This window comes from Pithys albifrons, chromosome 7, assembly GCF_047495875.1.
Source record: "Pithys albifrons albifrons isolate INPA30051 chromosome 7, PitAlb_v1, whole genome shotgun sequence".
NCBI lineage: Eukaryota > Metazoa > Chordata > Aves > Passeriformes > Thamnophilidae > Pithys > Pithys albifrons.
The window spans coordinates 9,861,963-9,885,635 of NC_092464.1; the positions used below are offsets into that span (position 1 = coordinate 9,861,963).

The 23,673-nt window shown below is 38.7% G+C and overlaps 1 protein-coding gene across 1 annotated transcript in view; it reads right to left on the reverse strand.

The window, feature by feature from the left end:
- The window catches only part of PTPRN2 (protein tyrosine phosphatase receptor type N2), a 652,515-nt gene that overhangs the window by 44,214 nt on the left and 584,628 nt on the right, over nucleotides 1–23,673 (reverse strand). The window contains exons 15-17 of the mRNA XM_071560012.1: nucleotides 18,818–18,965; nucleotides 11,197–11,270; nucleotides 3,000–3,077 (exon numbers count right to left, since the gene is read on the reverse strand). Of these exons, the coding sequence (XP_071416113.1) occupies nucleotides 3,000–3,077; nucleotides 11,197–11,270; nucleotides 18,818–18,965 (300 nt within the window). The remainder of the gene's footprint in view (nucleotides 1–2,999; nucleotides 3,078–11,196; nucleotides 11,271–18,817; nucleotides 18,966–23,673) is intronic.

Below are 23,673 nucleotides of genomic sequence, written 5' to 3' on the forward strand. Positions count from 1 at the left end.
GCAGGACACACTGCTTGCTACTGTAGACATGGTTGCAGATTGGTGGAAAAATCTAATGCCAGCTTAAGGGAAACTACGTTTAGAAACTATGTCAGAAATTTGAGCTTGAATTTTAGATAGCACAAATCAGAAGCAGTTCAGATTTCATTAGGGTAATCAGCTGTGCAGCAAATGTCGAGAAAGTCGCCTTACATTTTCAAGTAAAACAAATGCTCTGTAGACAAGTGTTTTCCAGAAATCAGCTTGAAATGCCTCCAGAGGGGAATTACAACAGGTTCTCGCTGGGGCAGCCTTTCAGCCAAGGCAAAACGAAGTGGCTGATGACCACCATGCAGTTGGGCTCTCAGTAATCTTACCAGCTGAATCTCTGCAACAATTAGAAGCAATACATCTAGTAAATATTGCTATAGAAGGTGATGCCAAGCTCCAAGTGTTTCTGTTGGACTTGTTGAAGCATGACAATGTGCATTTAGACAAGGAACAGCAGAACAGTCTCAGATCAGTCAGTCCCTTCTCACTATCAGTCAGAAAACTGCCTCCCTGAGCACAAAAAGGGGAAAACAGCAACATAGCTCAGCTACAGCTGCCATTAAGTGGAGGAGGGAGAGGGAGGAGAACCACTGAAATGATGTATCAGGAATGAATAATTGAATCTTTAAACAGTCCCTGGCGGCAGTACCATGGAAGCACCATAAACTACAGGAAACTGTATTAAGTAGATATCAAAGGATTGTGCCCTGACAGGAGTTAAGACTCAATTTTCCACAGCAAGTTCAGGTTTCCCCGGCCCTACCTTAAAACAGGTACTATTAAGTGAGAAATAGAAATTAACTTCTCTCCTGCACTGGACATAAACTGCAACATCTTCAAGCCATGGCTTTTGACTCATACACTGGATCTACTACATTTCAGAGGTTGTGGATGTGCTGTTCTGTAAGCAGTTCATCTCCTTGGCCTGTTTATTATGCCCAGTTGGTACCCTGGGGCATGTAAAAGGCTTGGAACAGGAATTGGCACATTGAGATGTGTTCAGTAGGAAGTTTAAGAAAAGCGGGTGATGGACCAATCTGACAGGCATATTGTTATGTTGAAGTGACAGAAATCATCAAAATAAATGTCAGAAATCAACTTTTCCATGTAATCCAGTGGAAAAAACAATAAAAGAACATCACATCAAAAATGGACACACAGCTGCACTTGAATCACAGGTGAACCATGGCTGCCAAATAATTTGTGTGGAGATGTTTACAGCAAATCTGGTGGGGAGATGGATAACTGATGGGGATAACTGGGAGGAGAAATAGTAAAAAGAGCAGAAAGAAAGTGAAGACTCCTCCACTCCAAATGGCATGAGAAAAGAAAGTAAAGAAAGAGATTTTGGGGTATAGAGTTAGAATGAAGATTGGATGACAAATAGAGAAATAACATTTCAGTTCTAGTCTCTGAGACCATCCAAACAGGTTGACTAATTGTTCAGACTGGTGTGGAAGAAGAACAAAAGATATCCTTCATACAGTGATTGTATGATTAATTCTGATCTCTGCAATACTTATACAAAGTGGGCTCTTTAAACACCTGATTTAAAAATGAAAACATACATTTTTTCAACATGCAAAGGGCCAGTTGTAGGCCAAAATACACAAAATTTAAATTATATGTGTATATACACTTATAAATGTGTAATTAAAAACCCAGGCCTTAGGTCTCATAACATATCATTAAAGAATAGCTGACACAGTAATTGATTTTTCATGTTTAACTTTACAAATACAGTTTCAAGTACCATGCCTGTCATAAGCAACCCACATGCCAAGGGGGAAAAAATCATTTTTCTCAATTGTGTCTAATTAGTAAACAGTGAAGACAAAAAATCCCAAGCCACTTGAAAATTTAAGCCAGACCAAAAGTTCAACTGACTTCAAGCAGAAAATATTTCTTCTGCCCTTCTGAAAATCAGTCCTAAAATATCTCAGACTGAGCACTTAAATACCCAGGCACTCAAAATTCAACAATTTTTTTGAAAATGTCCTGATTCCTCATCAGACAAACTAGGAAATTGTGACATGAAAAGAATCTTCAATAGGGATCAGTCAAGGCTTTCTAATCATAGGTCAAGTGATGTAGATGAAGAGATGATTTCAACTGATGCAAGCTCCTAAAATACAATGACACTTCTGAAATTGTCACAGAAATATTCTCCATCTTCAAAACAAAGGCTTCTAAATTCATAATAGAAAACAACAAAAAAAAGCATATGTTTCTGCTGATAATAAGCCCCAGTTGGCCTCCTCCCTAAAGAGCTTCCAAAAGGTTTCAGGTGCAGTTCCCCATTTCCAAAGGAATGCTTAATGCAGTGTATCCATCACACAATCACTCACATCCAGCCTAGCAATGTGTGTATGTCCAAATCTGAGAGCTTCACCAGCATGTGAAACATCTGCATGCAAAGTAAACTCCTATCTGTGCATCAGTAACTATTGCATTTTGTCCCAGTCCTGCAAAAAATTCTGCCCCTACTTAAATTTATGAACCCAAATTTTAACTCAACTGCACCTGGTAAAGAAAATACACCAGAATTTTAAGCATATTGGGGAACTGGGACATGGGAGAAGTAGGTTTCAATGGGAAAAATTATGGCACACAGTGTTAGGTCCTTTCTAATCCGGAGAGTGACAATGAATTCTGGCCAAATTCTTTAGAAGGTCAAGCCCTCTGAAAATCACCCAGTCCTTGACAGTAATTTAATTACAGAGACCTGGCCCTAAAATATGAATATTTTAGCCTGAGGTTTTCAATATAATTTTCAAATCAATTATTCCTTAGCAGGGCTAACACATAAATGGCTTGAATATCTGTGTACTAGATTTTAGAAAGACATTTGAATGAAGGTTATTCCACCTATGGTGACTCAAGCACAACACACTTTTATGCAACTTACATTTCAAGAATCATAGGAAAACACGCGACAAATTCAGTTCTCAAAGAGGTGTTTAACTTACCTGCCAGAAGTCAGCAACAGTAGCAGGGAGAGGGCCCTGGGTGGCAATATATGCAGGATTTCGGGGGTCATGGTCCATCTGGAATAAGGAAAAAGAACACAGACTGGATTTATTTAAAAGAAAATCCCTTGCTGTGTTAGAATGTGAGGGCAGAACAAGGGATTTCCTAATGTCAGGTCCCTCCATCCTTTATTGGCAAGCAGAGAATTTTATTTCTATTTATAAACTCAGAGAAGCTTTTCCCCCAAAGACTGATGGTACCAGATGAATACCAGCACCCATGATAAACCATATTCTGTGTCCTCAATATGCAGAGCAAGATCATTTTTGGTGGCTGACAAAGGCATTTATCTGAGATCAGTACTTGTGGTTTCATAGCAACCTAGGAGTCATTTGAAACATTTTTCTACACTGAGTGTTAAGAATGCTCCACACATCTAAATACGTTCTCCATTTCCACTGTGCCAGTCAAGGGCACATGTAACTGAAAAAACAGGAAAAATGGGGAACAAATTCAGTTTCTGGCTTTTTCTGGTTAGTTGATTTATCTAAATGCATAGATTTGGCCTCAATGGAGGAAGTTCTGCTTAAAGACCTTAATTATTATGTTTAATTCAAGGAGCAGAAAATTCAGTGAGCAGAAAAAATAAAGAATCTAAGAAACAAAGCCATCAAGAGTAAATAGGATTAGTGTGTTACAATGAATGTTTTCAAACTGATGGGTGGTTTTCTTGGTTCTAAATCTTAGGACCCATTCTGCTGAAAAAGAAGATCTGCTGATAGGATTAAAAAACAAACAAACTCATTCTAACCCTGAACTGGCAAGACAAAACTCTGAACATAAAGAAAAGAGATCCAGTTCAGCTCTCAAACGCGTGTGTGTGACTCAGTGACACTGAAGTCGGCGAGAGTAAACTTCCATGTAGCTGAAGGCAGAATTTGTCTCAATACATGATTCTGTTCTATAAGTAAAGATCTGAATAAGAATGAATGTGAGTCATATTTACATTAACAGGCATCTCCTGAATTTATTCATAGCCTATCAAAATTTTCAGTGATGCTTCATGTCAGTACAAAAGAAGGCACCTCATAATTATGTGCAACATAAAAGAGGGAAGAGCCATAAAAGAATAGATGTAAGTTATTCTAAGAGAACAACAATATAATGAATGTTGCAAAAAGGAAGAGAACACTTTTATGTTTTTAATTTTCTGACATTCAATTAAGCTGGACTTAACATTAAAATTCTCCTTGACAACACAACACAGGTAAAATGAAGTCACTGAATCCATTTAGACTAAAAGCTTACTTCTGATTCACCACCCATAGTTATAAAAAACCTTGACCAGGATGTCTGTAATACCATCATTTGATTCTGAGTTTCATTGAGATGCTTCTCTTATCAGCAAATAAATCTTCACAACAAGCAGTTGCTCACAACAAATTTCAACCTTGCTTTCTTTGCCTTTTGACAAAAGCAATTCTGATAGCAGAACGTTTACTACTGTGGGTATTTTCAGACCAGGTGAAAACCAGCCTTCTTCAGAAAGCAGTATTAACAAAAAAACTTTGGGAACCATTTCAAAAAGGGGCAACTATTTTGTTTTGCTTTGTAAGAATTGAGACACTGAACTAAACACAGCTGAAAACAACAGAAAATGTGTTAAAGCAAAGCCATGCTTAAAAGTGGTTTGTTTGGTTTTTTATTCTCATTTTAGTTGAGATAGTTTCTGTAGTTTTATTTTGAATCCCAAAGATCTACTGGATTTAAACTTGTGCAGAAATGATTTCCTATGCTAGAACTAAAAATCTTAGAAAAATCAACCCACCCTGTGAAAGACTTGCTACTTTCCGTGGAAACCATTGCAGGATGCAACCATTTGAAAATGATGTCAATGCTATGACAGGCGAGAGCCTGTCTCAGAATTGTAACCAACAGTGAATGCACCAAACTTTAGAAAAATAGTGATTTACTTTGAATTTGTTCTTAAAACAAATTCTTTTTGTATGCCAGAAAACAAAGGCAGAAGAAATCAAGGATGATGCAAATAGCGCTGTCACAGAGGAAACACTCAACATTCAGCTGATAAATCAGGAATAGGCCAATCTTGGCATTTCAGCATTAATCAACCTCTGTCACAAAGGTGCTGTTGGCACATGGCAAACATTACAATAAGCACAGAGTAGTGAAGGATATCAGCAGTTTAACAATAATTCAAAAGAAAATTGAAATTATTATATTCCAAGCACATTGTGTTGCACAAAAACCAATTACAAGCAGAAACTCTTCTTGCTTGGAACAAACAGGAGATGGCAGAAAGCCCTATCACACTATTAAAGGATCTTTAACTGAACAAAAGTAAGAGCAAAGATTAAACTAATTAAATGAAATTCCTGGTTTCATCAATTTTCTATTACATGTACTGTTTTAAAGGCCACGTATTTCAAGAAAAGTGTGAAAAATCCCTACTCTGGTCACATTCAATTTAACTTGAGTAGGTGATGACAAGGGACGGTTCTTGAATGTTTTTGCTATGTTCTTTTTCATTCCCTCAAGGTCACCAAGAACACCAAGGGCAACTTAATCTATCAAAGTTAGCAGAAGTTTGAATAAAGAAATAAAGTCAGTAATGAGTTTTAAACTAACTAATCAAGGATCAACTAAAAGGATTTTTTTTTCATGTCAGTTGTCATTATCTTCTTTCAAGGATCCCTCAGATTTCTCACTTCATGAAAATAAAATAGAAACTCTATTCTCCAGAGAAGAATGGAAAACTGCAGAGTTCATACAATCAAGTATTAAACTAAAAATTGACTGTTTGCTAACATTTTACATCAGAACAACCTTCAAAAATCACCCTAATAGTAATTGTTCAAAAAGAACAGGATTCTTCCCTCTATCTCCCCATCAAAGCATCAAGTTCACAAGGCTTACATCAGAACTGGATCGAACACCATTGTTAGAAAGAAAAGGCTGCAAATATTACAACTGTGCTACTGTGATGGGATTCTCACTTTTTACAGCAGGACAACAAAGGCAAATCTGGTAATAATGTTTTCATCTATTTCCCCATGATTTTATATTGGGGATCAAGGATTACTCTAACTGACCATGCGATTGACTGCAGTGATTTCCTCACTACCACTATCAAAAGCAAATGGAAACAAAAAAGGAGAAGCACAGTGACTTCTTCATGGAAAAGAAAAACTAGACAAAGCTGTAGTGTCACAACTTGTATTTTTCTATAGGGCTTTTTAATATTAGTTACAGTACCTTAAAGAAAGAAAATATATAAAGAACAGTATCACATTTGGTTGCACCTTTTTTAATATCAGACCACAATTCCACTTTTGCTTAACTAGAGAATAAAAGCTATGCCTTTTGTTTTTCCTTCAAGTGTTCTATTACCCAGCTGCCTTATCCCAGAACTTTGCAAGGATTCCCTGAAGAATGCTGAAATCTGTTGAGTTTTTAGATAAAGATTGTGCTGCTGCATGATTTCACTGATAATGCTGATGGAATACAGCAAAATCAATACATTCTGGGAGTAAATCCTCAAATGTATTCTATTTGGACTTTAGAGTGGGACATGTAAGGTTCTTGTTAAGTAGCCTTGTAAAACTGAGAACTGAAGTAAAAGTGTCAATAGGCATCAATGACCATTTTGAGATCTCATGTAAATGATAACACATCCATTCCTGCCCTTTACCTTCCCTTCAGCTTGTCAGATCCTTACTGTCCACAGGGAGAGATGTTGGGTGAGATGTGGTCTCAGTTACACCACATTTACCTTCATCTAAATCCTCTGAATCCAGCTGAAATATTCCTAAATCATATGAGATCAGAATGAGATCCAGTGTACACCAAATATGACAGAAAAGAAGCTGAAATCTGATGAACACCTCAAAAACTCGTATGGATTCAACCTGCTGTGTTGTTTCCAGTCTTCATGTGTTTGTAGCACTAACAAAATCTACTTTCATGCATGTATTTATTACATAGAGTATAGACAGCCTCTAAAAGTAGTAAAAGTGTATTTGTTTGTGCAAAAGAAAGCATATCAAGAAAATGCAGATGAACTTTGCAATCATATTTATCTCAGCATTAAAATTACAAAGGTAGACTAGGCTACATGTTCATGTTTCAATTAAAATTTGAAACAACTTTTTAAATCCTTCCTTTAAAACTCCTAATGGAATGAAAGAGGTAAATCTGGTTGTGAATGACATTATGAATTTCAGAGACTATTCTTGGTGATGTAATTTGTATGCTGTATTTGAACAAACTGTCATGCTAATGACATTCCTCAGTCTGGTGTCTTCAATAATAAGCAAACTGAGTTTTTAAATGTAGTTGATGGGATTTTTTCTCTCTCAGACACCCTATGAGGAAAAACAGAATTTCCCATTTACTTTCATGACCTCTGATTTAAAAGCAAAGATTGCACATTATTTACTAGTGGATGATTTTCCTGAAATTTAATGAGGACTAAGTACAAATATGACAGAAGTAATTATCACAGTTTTATTCTGCACAGTCAGGGTCTCCTTGTGCTGTAATTGCAAGCCTTTCATTCAGCTGCCGATAGCAGAGTTATTATCATAGTATTTTATGTTATTTCAGAGAGGAGAGAAACAGATTTCTACCTCACTTTTACCCAGCAAATTTATCCTAAGGACTCATTTTGCCTTGCCTTACACTGCAGTGAAATTAAAGAACCTATGGGAAGAATTTGGACTAAACCTTTTCTTTATTCTTCTCAGCCATTCCCAGCTGCGGTGAGGCCATCAATCTAACCCCAGTTTTCACATCATATTGGAGGGACAGGAGCTATTGAGGAGGGGCAGCATTTTTTGAAAGGAAGAAACATGTGGGCAGGTGGCCAGCTCATTGTCTAGCACGGGGATTTTTTTCCGGTGTGCTGCTGCACTCATTTAGATTTCAGTTAAGGTTGAGTGAGCCCCAGCTGGAGACTGGACCACTGACCCAGAAGCTTGAGATACCCAGTGACATGTACCCGACTGGCTGCCTCCCTTGCTGAAACTCAAGTATAATTACTTTATTTTACACTTTCCCTCTACCAGACAGGTCACACACGTGGGGAGGAAAAAGCCTCTTGCAGTCAGTTCAGCCCATACTGATCCTGTGCTATTAATGCCCATCTTGCAGCTCACGATGGTGCTCCCTCCTCACCCAAGCACTGCAAGGCCAAATGCACCAGGAGCATCCCTGTATTGATATGATAATCACTGAGGTTATTTCAATGGAAAGACAGCAGTTTGAAAGAAAGAAATTGTAGGATTTTTGCAAGAGTGAGTGAAAGCAAATGCACTGGTACTCCATATCCACTGCACCCTTACAAAGACACTGACTAGATGTGTTCCTGCTAACACAGATCTAAAATATTGCAGAATCAAGTGCCCAACATAATATTCCAGTGGGCATTTGAGGTGGAGAGAACAGAGACTGAGCATCTCTGCCACTCCTACAATCTACCTCATTGTACAAAAACTCTACTAGACTAACAAATACATTTACACTAACCTGAACATTTTTTTTTCCTGAAATTCAACAGTTTGCAGGGAATCTTTCCAAACCATGGGTTTGCAAGCAGTGATTTCTTCTTGTCAACCTCCCACTACATAACCTTCAGGAAACACACGTTTTGATCTACTGCTTTCAAAATAGAAAAATGGCTACTGACTTAGTGAAATGAACTCACATAACTACCTGGAGCATCTCTTTCCCTGGAATAGCAAGTCTACACAATTGTCAGCTGTGGCACTTCTGCCCACACTGTAGGGTTTCTATCCTACCATGAAGAAGACGAACTCAAGAACTTCTCTTGGCAGTATTTCATGGCTATTCAGGTTACTGGGTACTTGTCCCAGTCTCATAAAACACTTGCAAACCCGCTTTTCTCTAGGTATAGAAATATTTCTGCAAGAGCTATAAAGACAATCATATGAATTTTTACTTCATCAGTGTAACTTGTTTTATTGAATAAATCTCTTGAGTCAGGGAAAGCTACAAAAAAGAACTATCTTCTAACCCTGCAGAAGAAAATACCCTTATTAAAAGCCATGTAGAAAGGCAACTTTTGTGTTAAAACACAAGAGTTCATGCTATAGAAGCAGAGACCCTCTGCTTGCATTAGCTTTGGACATCCTGACAAAGCAAACCTCTTCCCACTTGTGCCATTGGAATATCTTGGTCCTGTTTCTTCACCTCCAACACTACTTAATCTAATAGTTTTCTCTTCAGTCTAATTAAAGAAATAGTTACACTATAATCCAGAATTACAATTGCAACAAGCCATATAGACACATGCAGAATTTACCCCTTCTGCAACCAAATTTGTGTACTAAAACCAGTTAAGCTGTGTCTATACAGATACTTGGGTAGGTAGCAGTAGCCCATATGGGTTTTTCTGTAAAAACCCAGCATTTGTACTGCTGCCATCACTGAATCCAGTTTAGCACTGCCTACTGATGCTGTAATTCCACTTTGACACCATGTTGTGATCATGAGAATTACAACCAAGCTCTTACAAGAATACAATATCTCACTTCCAGTTATCATCTCACACTCCTATGCTTTCCACAAAAACTCTCAGTTTCTACTATCAAATTAAGAGCTGACCAAACATAACTCACCAAATGTGTCCTGAAGACTCCAAAACAGAGCACTGAAGCCCTGGAGCTGGACCTCTGTGCATGACTTTGCAAACAGGATACAAATTCCTTGGAGCACCAACTTACTGTGATCTGCTGATCCTGGTGCCAGATACAGCTTGATCTAGTCAGAGAAATACCTAAAAGTAGTCCAACAACTCTAATCTCTGAGTATCTATCCTTGTCCTCTAAAATGGAAACTGGCAATCCCTGATTATGCAGGTACTTTGGTTCCTCCTCTCCGATAAGCCAAAGACAAAAATATCCCAAAGATGCTTGTTGACTTCTCTGTATTTCCTAACTCTTTAAATATGGCATTTTTACATATTGATGGAAATTAAGCTTTTGAACTCTGCTGAAAGTAAAAAAACAAAGACCAGGGAACAGTTTCTATGCAATTGTGGGGGGTTTTAAGAAAAAAAGTATTGCCAACAACATTGGAAGGAAGCAGCCTGTAATTTCATGCTGTTGCAAATTGTCAGCTGCCTTGCCCACACGAAGTCATTTAACTGGGGGAGTGATACTCTGCAGGAAAATGAGCCAGTAATGGCATATACAGCCCACTGCAGTGAGAGCTAATTCTCCATCCCAAGTTCTTTCTCATAGTTTCCCAATAATAACTTTTTAATGCCTAATTAATGTGAATAAAAACCATGAGAAAAAGTGACTCCAATACTAGCACTCTCATGGTCAAGGACACAGTGCCTTTTCCCCCTTCACATGGATATCATGGCAAGTCCATTGAGATGCTATGACAGGGCAATGCTGCTGGTACTATCATACCTAGTTTTTGTCTACAAATAGAGATCTTTTCTCCTTATCACCTTTCACAGACAAGAAAGGATTTACATTTGGCTTACATAGGGTGGGAAAGGACAGCTGGGCCACACTGGGGTGTCTGGATGCAAAAATTGGATTGATCTACTTTGCAGTTGGAATGAATGCACAAGGGGTAAGGGATCTTATTCTTGCTTTGAAAACAGCAAGCTCAAAGAAGCAGGAGAGCTACAGAAAGACCAAGTTGCACATCAGTATGTAGAGAAAGAAAGGTAAGAGGAAATGTCACTTCCTGATGCAGAAGAGGCTCAGAAGTCTGTGGAGATCAGCTCTTCATACCTACAAAAACCATTCCTCCTATGCCTGTAGCTAGTAGAACAAAGCAAAAAAGAAAAAGCTATTTTGACCTCCTCAGAGGTGGAAAAGTTCCACCAAGGGTATAACATTGAATTTGATATTCTGAAACTTAATAATATCAAGTACCGAAAATCTGACAGTATTACAAGGTAGACCGAGGACTATCGAGTGACTTCATTTTCTTAGTACATAAACTTCAAAGGTATTGCATTTATTTATTTATTTCTCTTCAATTTGTAGGACAGCCCAAAACATCAGAGTAGTGAGATGCTCACAACCTGTGGTTGCACAATCTGAGCAATGAGGTGCCTCAATGGGGCATATTTTGGCAACAAGGTGACACAGGGACCAACTATTTGGAGTACTTCTCATATGTTACCATACTTACAATTGGACTAGCGTTGATGTAGTCTGAGTTGTTGTGGTTGCCTTCACCTTTCAGACATATCCTGGAATGATCATCTGCAAAGGAGAAAATAAGAGAAGATGGTTTCTATACCAGTATTCTACCCATTTTAAGTTAGACAATTCAAAGTCAGATTAATGTGCATTTCAAGACAGGCAAATGGTAGATATCGGAAAGGACATTGCCTTTTGACTCTCAGCCTAGTCATAGCATTGATACAACCACAGCATCACAGCCTGACTCAGGAATGAACACTGGGATATTCCAGAGGGTCAGTAGCAGAAAGCCTGTCTTCATGAGATGCACTGTGATGTGCTACAACCTCTTATAAGAAGAAAGAGAATCTCTACTGTTCAGGGAGTTTAAGATCTACACTAAGCAAATCACTAAAAACCCCCAGTATTATAGGAAACACTCCTGTGTTTCCACATTCAGAAAAGAAGGAAGCTGATGGGACTTTGTCCACCTGACTTCTCTGTAAAATGAACAGTAGGAACACTGAAGTACAGTTGAGAGCTGGACAGTAAGTTACTCTGTCCTGATCAAAGACCAGTGCAGTGTGGTGCTCCACTAGTGATGTGGGGAGACAACATGACTTGGAGATGAAATGGTGACAACAATTGCACTTAAAGTACAAGTGGAGCATCCATAAACATCTTACACTGCTGCTACTGCAGCTAGTTCAGACACCACTAGGAAAATATCAGCTCTGGACGTAGGAGACTTCTGTTGTTTATCCATCATTGAGATTATTTTTTCACTTTTTAACTTTCAGTTTTTCTGATGTGAGCTCCAGTAAAGCTGATACACCCCAAACTGTAGTCCTTTTTCTTCTTATTATTTTTTATTTCAGGACACATATAATGGATGGATTTCATTTGTCTATACTTAGTGACAGTGCAGATGTCTGCATCTCTTCCGATCATCTAGACTCACTTTCTGCTAAGAGAAAAGAAATATTTCTAGGCGATGAATCATTTCATCCTGATTTAGCTGTCTCAAACAAGCCAAATTTTACTCAAGAAATGCTGTTTCTTTCCTTTGACTAAAGAAAGACCAGACCACACTTAGATAATTTATGCAAGAGATGTCTAAGTCTTTACATAAGAATCTCAAACAAATTGTACCTGATACATAACAAACATGATTTATACTTCTCAGCAAACTTATCCTGTAAAGTATATTGAGGGAAGAGGTTGTGTGCCCTTTCTGTAATCCTCTACAGCTGAACAGGGATACTGATGTTTTGAGAGGATCTTTCCCCTGATGGTTCAAATAGACGAACTAGGAGTATAGAATTATAGCCTGTCCCCTTTTGTACCTTCTCTAGTGACCTGTGACACCACTCAATTCCAGGATTCCAAGTTGCTTTTTAAACTATTAAGTACCAATCATTATTTTAATAATGATGAATAACAAATAAGTTATCACACATTCTAAGCAGCACAGAGGAAGGTAGAGAGAGCGAGTTTGTGCTCTGTTTAGGTTTATACAACAGTAATGCCATAGCAGTTCAAGAAACGAGCAGGACAAAGGGATGCTTATATGAGTGGTATTTATAGTCACTCAATGTCACCCAACAATCTCAAAAACCTTCTGCTGGAATAAGGTTAGTGATGAACAAGTCATGTCAAAGGAATGAAGAGCCAGTCTTTATCACTCACATAAAATTATTTTCCCTAGTAAGGTTTCACTATGAAGATGAGAAAGGGAACATGTTCATGCACATTATTCACTTTCACCTCACACTGGTACCACTGCATCAGAAATTCCAAAATGTAAAAATGAACTTTCTACACCTGAGATCTTTGGCTACCCAATACTTTTTATAGGAAGGTTTACATTGAGCATTGTCACAGAGTGCCTGAAGAATTACAGGTCTGAAACCTTTTGGTTTGGCAGGACACACTCAAGTTACATGCAGCAAATGTGGTCTCTCACATACCTTACGCTAAGTAAGCACTCAGGATAAGCCCTGTTCATTGGACAGCAAAACTGTTTGAACTAATCATGAAAGAAAACATGTGAAATGTTTTCAAATGGATGAAGGAGAATGAGTAGACAGTGCTTCATCAGTTTTTAGCAAACAGATGTCAGGGTGACTCTCCGATAAAAGTCAGGTGTCAAATGAGTAATTTCAGGATCTTTCTTTTTAAAACATACTGTTTTATCCAGACCCTCTGATTTAATGTGCCATATCATTATCCTGCTGTCTTGGAGGGTTTATAAGAGGGTGAGACATGTTAAGGCTCTGGTAGTGAAAAGGTGGTGAGACTGTATTTGCACTTAGGAAAAAAAGTGTGCAAAAAAGGTTGTACGTGTGTTTTCTGCATATATCAAGAGTTTGCACCCATGTGTGCTTCAGTTGCAGCATCAAGCATTCATATTGACAATGAACAGATTGTGCTTGTCTATGCCTGTTATCACCTCAAAGCTTCTAGGAACTTGCATAATAGCTCTTCAGAAACAGGCAGGGAAAAAAAAACAACAGAATACCACCGACACCAGATCATTATGTTAACAATGAGCGACTACAGGGAAAATCACAAATGTATCAACATTTGTTTTTTTTTTTCTTTTTGGTAAACTGCATATTGATTATGTCAGAAGCAAGGAAAGAGAAGCAGAATAAGCAAGAAATAAAAGTAAGAATGGGCATGTCAAAAAAGGAATATTTATAAGATCAATCTACAAAGTGAGAAAGATGAATGAAGAACTAGGAGAGGAGAGGAATGGTAATATGGAAGTGAGAGAAAAGACAAATGCTGTTACCAGCTACTGCAATCTGGCCTAGCTACAACTCGTCATCATTTTGAGTCTCTACAATAGCTGCTGCTGAATGCTGAACTACTTTGCATTTCCTATTGCTCCAGCCAAGCCACAGATGAAAGAAAAGCAAAATATGTAGATGGATATATGTGGCAGAGAGAAGCTTCCTAAATAAGGAGGCAAGACTAACCTGCAGCTGAGGAGAAACACAGCACAATGTATTGTATATACATGTAAAATATAAACGATAAAATATAAAGGATAGAAGATAAAGGACATAATATAATCAAACACATGACTTTGCAGTATATAAAAACTCAATTTATAGACTGAGAAAACTAAATTTTGGTGTCTACATACAGATATCTTAATGTGAAGTGGTTACACTCATTGGAGCTCAGTTTAGTTGGCTAAACATGAACATGAACTCTTCGAGAAACTGTAGAGCAGATGAGACACTGCACAAGGATAACAGATACAACACAACACCTAAAAACTTGAACCCTGTTGGGCCACCATCTGAAGCTCACACAGGATACACAGTGGCATTCTAGAGCTATTAATTTCACTGTGAACTAATCACCAACTTTTGGCCATTGCACAGCTCTCTTGATGTCATAGCACTGAAGAGCTCTTCACTGGCTGTACCAGGTGCTTTGACACCTGGCTCACGTGGAGGCAGCTACATGGAGACACTTAAATTTAGGCATCCTAATTTACAATTTCACTGACTCATACCCAGAGAACTTGATTTCAATGCCTCAGTGTGGGTTTCTAGTGATATCTGAGGTGTCCTAAGGACACTCAGGCTGGCAGCTAGGAGAGGCACAAGTCTCCCACAGAGCTTGTGTTTTACCTACTAGTTCTGCCTGGCTACCTTGAATACTTTCAAATGGCAATGGATTTCTGTGCTTAAACAACTGAGTTGTTCATAGAACATCGTTACTATCTGGATTATTTACACAGTGACCCATACTTCAGTAGTATGCCATCTCATGGTCTTCTCCTTCTCTAACAATGGCCCTGGGACTTAATGAAGATCTATTATTTTTGTTGCTGAAGTAAGAAAGGTAAGAACTACTGAGGAGCTACAGTGGAGCAGTTTGAAGACTGAAGAATCATAATCTGTTGATTATCATTGTTTTTCCTGCACAAAATGGAACTTTTCTTAGCTGTAAACTAAAATCATTTATTTCGGAGCACCATTTGTACATCCACTCTCAATATGAATAATGAACAAACTCAGAGCAAGTACCCTCTGCCCAGGTGTTCCCATCTTTGGTGCACAACCCCTGACTGTGGTCTAAAGGCACACAAGCCTCAGAGCTCAGTGCATGTTCTGCCCCCGAATGCTTTGCTTTCCTTTGTAGGAAAGCCAAAGTACAGAGGTAAGTAGGTTGCTTTAACATACTCCATGACCCATGGACACAGCCATGGTGGGCAGCTTTTGATAGTTGTTCAGTGCAAAAAGTCGTTTGCCAAATGTCTAAAATACCTGTATAAATCTATGGTATACATAAATAAAAGCATACAGCATTGATCCTATTGAGGTGGGTTTATTTTGGAGATGCAAAAAGGGAAAAGAAATTCTAGAAAGCTTTTTTAAAGCTGCTTATGCATTCATACAGCAAAAAAGAGTATCACTTAATTATAGCACTAAATATGAGCACTGGCTGCTCTAAATTATATCAATCTGCTTGTTGATTGCATAAAAGGATATAGTTTTGATAATCTCGAAGGTACAGGTTACTTGAATTATTAGACATTTTTCTAGTAATTAATTAAGTGCAGCTTCAAGGTGTTCTGTTATCAAGTATTTTAAAAGCTGTTTGCAAATAGAGAAGACAGGTATAAGAGTAAACTATAATAAAATTGTGATAATGTTAATTTAGACATTAAATCAGTTATATAATCAGTAAAAAATAACTCTGTATTATTTTAAGAATGGTTAAGAAAGGAAAATGCAAAGCAAATACAACATGATATTAAAGCTTCTTTGAGGAATTCCTGAGATGAAATCTTCTACATGAATTGACAGTCTTGTTCTACCTTGTCAAGGTGGTTATTAATATGAAAGGGGCAAGGAAACACTAACAAGACATTACTCTGTGAGAATACATTGAATATAGCATAAAAACTCTATAGTATATCAAAAGCATATCAGGTTTGCTTCTTCATCTATTATGAAGCAAATCTATGACTTTTTTTGCTATAGTTTTAATGTCTAACACAGTGAAAAAAAAATGAGCATACTGAGCCTTCTCATCTCAATCTAATCTTAGAGTCTAAAGTAACCACCAGCTTATCAAAATTTAATATTGTTTAAACTCTATGCCACGCTTTCTACCCATCAACAAAATCGTTTTAGGGATATAATATGACAGCTGTTTACCAGTGCACAACAACTTCAGAAAGTGAAGACAGGTATTTTCTGCAATTCAGTCAAAAAGGAAAACTCCCAGCGCACTAATAGTTGTAATAGAAGTTTCCATGTTGTAGAAACAAAGCAAAAATAGTATTTTTCTCTTTTATATGTGCTAAAATACTTTAAATTAAAACTTCAGGTAAATTGCAGTTCCCCTATCCATGCCCCAAATCCTCCTCAGGTTGTATTGATTCAGTCTAGATACAGCAATGGGAAAACCAGGCATAAAAATATGCCATGGAAGAAGCAATGGCAGAGAACTGAAGGCTGAGCAGTGAGGCTGATACATCCACATGGTACAAGGTGATGAAAAGACACAGACTATCTTAGCTCTGCAAACAGTGCAGCTCTCTGGTGTGGCATGACATTCAGGTGCTGGAGCACACCCAAAGTGCAAGAAGGCTGGAGAATAGGCTGGAGCACAAGTCTGGTGAGGAGTAGTGAGGGAGCTGGGATTCTTTACCCTGGAGAAAAGAAGGCTCAGAGGAGACCTGATCACTCTCTACAACTACCTGAAAGGAGGTTGTGGCAAGGTGGAGGTTGGTTTCTCCTCTCAAGGAACAAGTGACAGGACAAGAGGAAATGAACTGAGTGCCAGGGGAGGTTTAGATTGCTATTTCTTCACCAAAAGTGTTGTCAAGCATCGGAATAGGCTTGAGTCACCATCCCTGGAGGTATTTAAAAGGTGTGTGGCACTCAGGGACATGGTTTAGTGGTGGATTAGCAGTGCTGGGGTAACAGCTGAACTCACTGATCGTAGAGGTCTTTTCCAACCTAAAAGATTCTACGACACACAATTAAAAATGTCTGCTCTTTAGCACTGTTACAGTCATGTTAATTCTGGATTCAGAGGTAGGCAAGTGTAGTCTGAAGGTGTTTAACTAATAGCTCATTGTATCATGCGGACACAGTTTCTACATCAGTCAAATAAACAGCACCAATTTCTGGCAACACATGTAGCTCCCATGCTGTCTCCAAGGCAGTAACCAAAACCAAGTTGACTTAATTTATGAGCAGGGCCTTGAAATAGCTTAAGATGGTCTTACTGTAAGTCCATATTGAATAGAACACTTTAAGTAGGAAGATTAACTTGGATCAATACCAATTTTCATGGAGCAACTTTCACTTCCTGTCATGTCATTTAAATGCTATTTTTTCAGGATGGAAAAGAGCACAGAAGTCCTGTACTCCTTTAACTAATTTAACTTTCATGGTGACTTCTTTAGAACTTCTCAACAGACCTTATCCCAAAACACATGGAAGTCAGAAAAACTGATGCTGTTGTCCCAAAAGGCTTCCAACCATCACCATATTTACACAGAAGAATTAGCCAAACTACTGTACTCCTCTCCTGGGCAGCAAAGTATTGCAGAAGGAGCCACTACATAAACAAAAGAGCCAAATCTTGCTGAAGCAAATGTTCAAGGACTTATGGGCTCAAATTAGCATTTACTTCCAACAAAGCTTCACTCTAAATGTGGCTATGACATTTACTTAATGTGTTACCTGTCATTTCCCCATTTCTAAAGGAGGAATAGTACTTACTCAAGGTTCTCTTAGTGACAATTAATGTTTTCAGGGCACTTTAAAATTTAAAATATATAGGAGTTTGCCAAGCTATCCAGCTGGATTGTGGGCACACTGATTGAGAGCATTTTAGTTGCTGAGGACTGTGCATATATTCTCGGTTTCATTTTTGTTTCATTGGTTGCTTAATAAAATGTGTGGCCATAGATTGCTAATGTAATCTATGATATAGATATATATTTGCATAGGGAAAATCTACTACTTTTATTTCAAGCTCAGAAGGTGGTTGCTTACAGGAAAGAACAGATTCTAGGAATATAAACATGGGTCCCTTTTCTTCCCCTGCTTTTTCTCTTTCTATCCTAAGCCTTGCAGGGAGAAGTCAGTTTGCAAGCTTATCCACTGAAGCCTAAAGGGGCTCATTCAGTACAGCTGTGCGTGTGACAAACAGATGATCTAGCTCTGAGTATGGACTGCTGGTATTACTGTTGGATGGACACAATACCAACTTGTCTAAACACATGCCAAACTTCTTTCTGTTGAATGGCTACAGTGCCACTCTTGTACAGAATGTATATTTCAGCACTGAAAAGCACTTTGGCTATGGGACTTCATGAGACAGCCCAGCTGCAGCAGCAGTGCTGTGTGGCAGAGCTGTGAGTTTTTGTAACAAATATGCAACTTGTAAGGAGGTAAACAGGGTTTGGGATAACAACAGGACACACACCCAGCCCACGGCTGTAGCCACATCTTTCTAGTACACATAGAAGCTATTCTGCCTCCTGTTTGCTTGTCATCTCTAGTTTTCAAACCATTATGCAAAGAATATTGGGAAAAGTATCAAGAGCTTAAAATGCTTCAACCAGATGAAGGTGTACATACACGGGACTACAGCCTGCGAGCGGTTCCTCTGGGTATTTTCTTCCTGCAGTGCAACAGTGGCGTCGTTGGGCTCAGCCTGATAAGCACACAGAGCTTCCCACTCCTTCTCCAGACGATTCTTGTTTTTCAGGTGATCTTCCATGTAGGACTGGAATTAAAAGAATATTGTATTAAGCATTTACTTATCTAGACTCAAAGCTAAGCTAAAAGGATGTTTCTCAAGATGGAAAGCAAGGGAATCCTGAGAAAAAAATACTAAGTTTTATGGCTTATTCACTTAAGAGAGTTCTTCAAGCTTATTTGTGCTATGCAAAATTAGAATGCTAAAATGTACCAGTGCTAACAGAGAGGAAATGAGTGAAACATCCAGTTACTGAGCTTCAGAAGACAACTATTTCTTCTTCAGCACCTAGAAAACAAAAGCCCCACCATCTCTTTCAACAGGCAGTGGAAAAGAAAAAAACTCCATTGATAAAAATTACTACAAACAACAACTCCCATCAAACCAAAGCCTTTTAAAACTAAAATTCAAGCACATATGCAAGTCACCACAATGACAGAGCTGTGAAAGAGAACTAAAAAATCACCAGGTAGAAGTGTCATGGCTCAAGCACTGGGTCATCAGAAACTCATTCTGCAGATGGACTGGCACAGAGAGAGCCTTGAAATAAGGTGCTGTTAATACTAATAAGTGTTGTTAAAGATTGTACACTGCATTCCGTTAACAGTGTTAGGAGAAGAATCATCAAAGAAAGCTGTCTGTCTGTGGCAGAAATGATGGCCCATCAAAGTATATCAGTGCAGGCCTTAAGCTTTTGCAAATCTCCCAAGGCTAGTGATTCAGTCCAGCAGCAGTTTGGGAATTCAGTTCCAAAGATTTGCAAAAAGTGAACTGAAACCCTGTTCCTTCACTCCGTGGACCTGAAAACCACCCAAGCAGGTGAAGAGAAGGGAGTAGAAAGGAGAAAAGGTGGAGGAAAATACAAATATTTCTCTCCCTTTAACATGAAAATCAAGAAAGTGATCACCTGGCACTGTAAGCCTATTATACAGCCAGGTTACCTTGCACAGCCTGTCATCTTCTCCTACAGCAAGCACCAGAACATCTCATATTACATCCAGTTCATATTGGTAAATTAAACTCCACACTACCTTTACAAGGCAGTCTGACATTGACATCCTTAAACAGATTAAAATAGGGACAGACTGTTTTAGGAGACAGGCTCAGGGTCTGGACAGGGGTGGAGGGGTCAAGAGCAAAGCTGTGGGTGCTTCTGACCGAAACATTGGTCACAGTGACTCCTGCCGAAGTCCTCAATGATACAGCCCAATCTGTAGCAAACCCTGTGTAGAAAAACCTCCCGGAAAGAATTCACTGTGAAGTATAGAAAGCAGTTTAATTGTTTAGAAAACCTTTTCCATGGACAATCTCTGTTATGTCAAATTGTTCTTCCCACATGTGCTTTAGAGAGGAAGGCTCTCATGCCCTCTCAACATGTTTAACAGAAGGTGCAGAAAGCTTACAGCTTGTCCTCTGCCAAACATGAGCCCTGCAAAGCTGTTGTGCCACTGTGCCTCCCACCTGGTCAGAAGGCAGGATACTGCTCTCTCTTACAGCTTGAACAGTTTTTTGATTACAAAAGAGCCCCTGACACACAGCTTTGTTTTGTACAGAGTTTGTCAGGGACCTGCATCTTTACACAAGACTTGTAAATCAAACCAGGTACTGAAAAGCAATTCAAGAACCAATTCTTCCAGAAGGGATATCCTTAAGGACACAGAAAGATATTGCATTAGAAGAAAAGCTTCTAAAGGAGGTAAAAAATAGTGATGGCCTAGATACAATCAAAACACCTACCGTGTGATTGCTTCTGTTCTATAATGAAGGAAAAAGCATTTCAGTGGACAGAGCTGCGGCCTGACAAATGGTGAGCTGTGAGAGCTGTGTGGCCTTGCCATGTGTTAGGGTTGTGGGTCAGTTCATATGTTACCAGCTTTAACTTGCAAGTTAACAGGAGGAAACCATACTCTGATAATTTGCTTCTCCTTGCCACAAGGCTGTTTCTTCTGGGGAAAAGATCCTGCTCTTTTCTCCTAGTAAATCTGTGCCTGGACATGCATACTGAACATGAAAAAATTATATATATTATATACATAAATATATATATATAATCCATCCTGAACAGAGACATGCTGGTATATAAGAATTTTTATGAGGCAAAGGGAAAAAAATAGCAAAATCTTACAATAGCACAGGGCCAAGACTCCTGGCTTCAGAGCAGCTGTTCAGCATGCAGCAGAGATCAGTCAGTCAAGGACCAGCCTGTAGCATCTTCCCATTTTAGACCACAGTTTTATAATCTGATTCATTTTGACATGCCCATCACCACTGTCCCATAGACTTCAGGGACATTTTATCCAGATATACAGATCTGCCAACACTGAATCTCTCCAAAATACTGCAAGATCCACGAAGCTGTAGGAAAAGAATCCTAAACATTTGGTTCCTAAGGCAGGGCTGTATGTAGCAAGGAGCTTCCTGTTGACTCCAATTTGTCTCTTTGATGATGTCAAGAATTGTATTTTAAAAAGAAATTTTATTTTTCTTTTTAAATAATCAAATGTGACACAGTTAAGGTAATTTGACTGCCTTTAGTGCACATGAGCTTTTAAATAACCACTTCTCTTTTAAAGTTTTTACTTTTACCTTCATTTTTCATGTAATTCTGAGTGTAAAGAGAAATGAGTCTTCAAAAGAAAACACACTGAAATCTTTACTTTAACCAGACAACCATTTTTCCTGTAGTTTCAATATCTACATCACATGAATCAGATTCACAGGCCACTTCCTGACAGATCTTGAAAAGGTGTTTGACTATTTAAATGGACTTGTGGAAGGTTCTGCACAATATGAACATCTGTTTTACACATCTTTTTAAAAGCTACTGAGAAAGAAGCTTGTTTGAAAACATTGAGGAGCCAGGCAATTCCCTCAGAGTTAAGTAATCTTCCATTTACAGTCCTTCAGAGCCCCTACACTCATCCCCATTTTGCTAAACAGAAGTTAGTGATTTTGAAACACTCTCTTGGGAGTGCTGGATGTACATTAAATTGAGTGGAACTTCTGATATTTTAGAGATTGTATGTCTGCTCAAATCCACTCCTTAATTAGGATGTTTTGATGAGACATTCTGCAGTGTTTGCCTGGTACAAAAGAAATTCATTACCAACATGTCAAACACGCACATGACTGTCCTTGTCCCAGAGTAGCAGGTAAAATAAATAGAAGTTGTCACCACTGTTATTGTAATGCTCCTCAAGCCTGCTGAAAACGTAGAGATCTAGTCTCATCAGTATGTCCACATCAAGGTAAGTCCTGTAATCCCAAGTATATTATTTAAACACTGTCTGCTTGGACAGTTCTAGTGCACCTTAAATTCCATTAAGTCCTAATTTTCCTTCCACAGGGCCTCACCTGCAAGGACAATTGGTAGCCAAGTTCATACTTTCTCTTGTATAAACAGATGAGAGATTCTTGCTACCAAACATGCTATGGGGATAAGGAGGACATGTCAACACTGTGGAGAGAATGTAAGTGTTATAAAGTCTATTATTATTGTGTGAGACACACCAGTTGTAAGACAAAAGATGAGCTTTCAGCCAGAGGATGAAAAGCTGTGCCAGGGACGATGAATCTTTGGCCAAGAGAGACACTACCAGTGGCAAATATGAACACAGATCCCATGTGCCTGAACACAGACACAAAAAACAGAGCACAGAGTCCTGGGGTGGCTTTGGTAGAACTTCCTGTTTGCTTGGTTGATGTTGTAGTATGGTGTCAAACCATTTTGTTTTTCTTTATTTTTTATTTTATTCTTTTTTCAAGGAGGGTCATCCAATGCATGCTCTGTGACTCAATGAGGTTAAAAATATAACCATTAAATTATAATTATCTGGTCAATCTCTACATCATAGAATCACAGAATCATTTAGGTTGGGAAAGTCTCTAAGATCATTGAGTCCAACTCTTAACTGAACACTGCTAAGTTCACCACTTAACCCTGTCCCTAACTGCCACATATTCACAAGTATCTTTTAAATACCTCCCGGCATGGTGACTCGACCACTGCCCTGGGCAGCCTGCTACAGCGCTTGACAACCCTTCCAGTGAAGAAATTTTCCCTAATATCAAAAAATCATAGAATATGCCAAGTTGGAAGGGACCCATAAGGATCAAGTCCAGCTCCTGGCCCTGCACAGGACCATCCCCAAGAGTCACACTGAGAGCATGTCCAAACCCTTCTTTAACTGTGGCAGGCTTGGTGCTCTGTCCACTGCCCTGGGAACCCCGTTCCAGTGCCCAATCACCCTCTGGGGAAAGAATCTTTTCCTAATATCCAACCTAAACCTCCCTTGACACAACTTCAGGCCACTCCCTCAGATTCTGTCACTGGTCACCACAGAGCAGAGATCCCCTGGACAACTTGAAGCTATTTCCTGTTGCTTTTTACTCGGGACAAGAGACCGAAAACCGTCTGCAGAGGTAGTATGGTTTGTGTCTATCAAGGTATTTATTGTTAAAAAATGCCTATTTCATGTTCAGTTATTACAATTATTTCTGACAATATAATTCCAATATGGTACTTGATTAGACAACCTTTTCATGCCTGAGGATGTGAGATGTGCAACTCTTAAGTTGACAGACTTTGACAGGTCTAACCAAATTTCAAATGTCAGCTGAAGAAATGGATGCAAAATTGTTGTAATCCTTGGGATCAGTGACCCCTCAAATCCACACCGTTCACCTGACAGTGTGAGAGTCCCTGCCTTCAGATTGCTGCTGCTTTTTCCAGAGA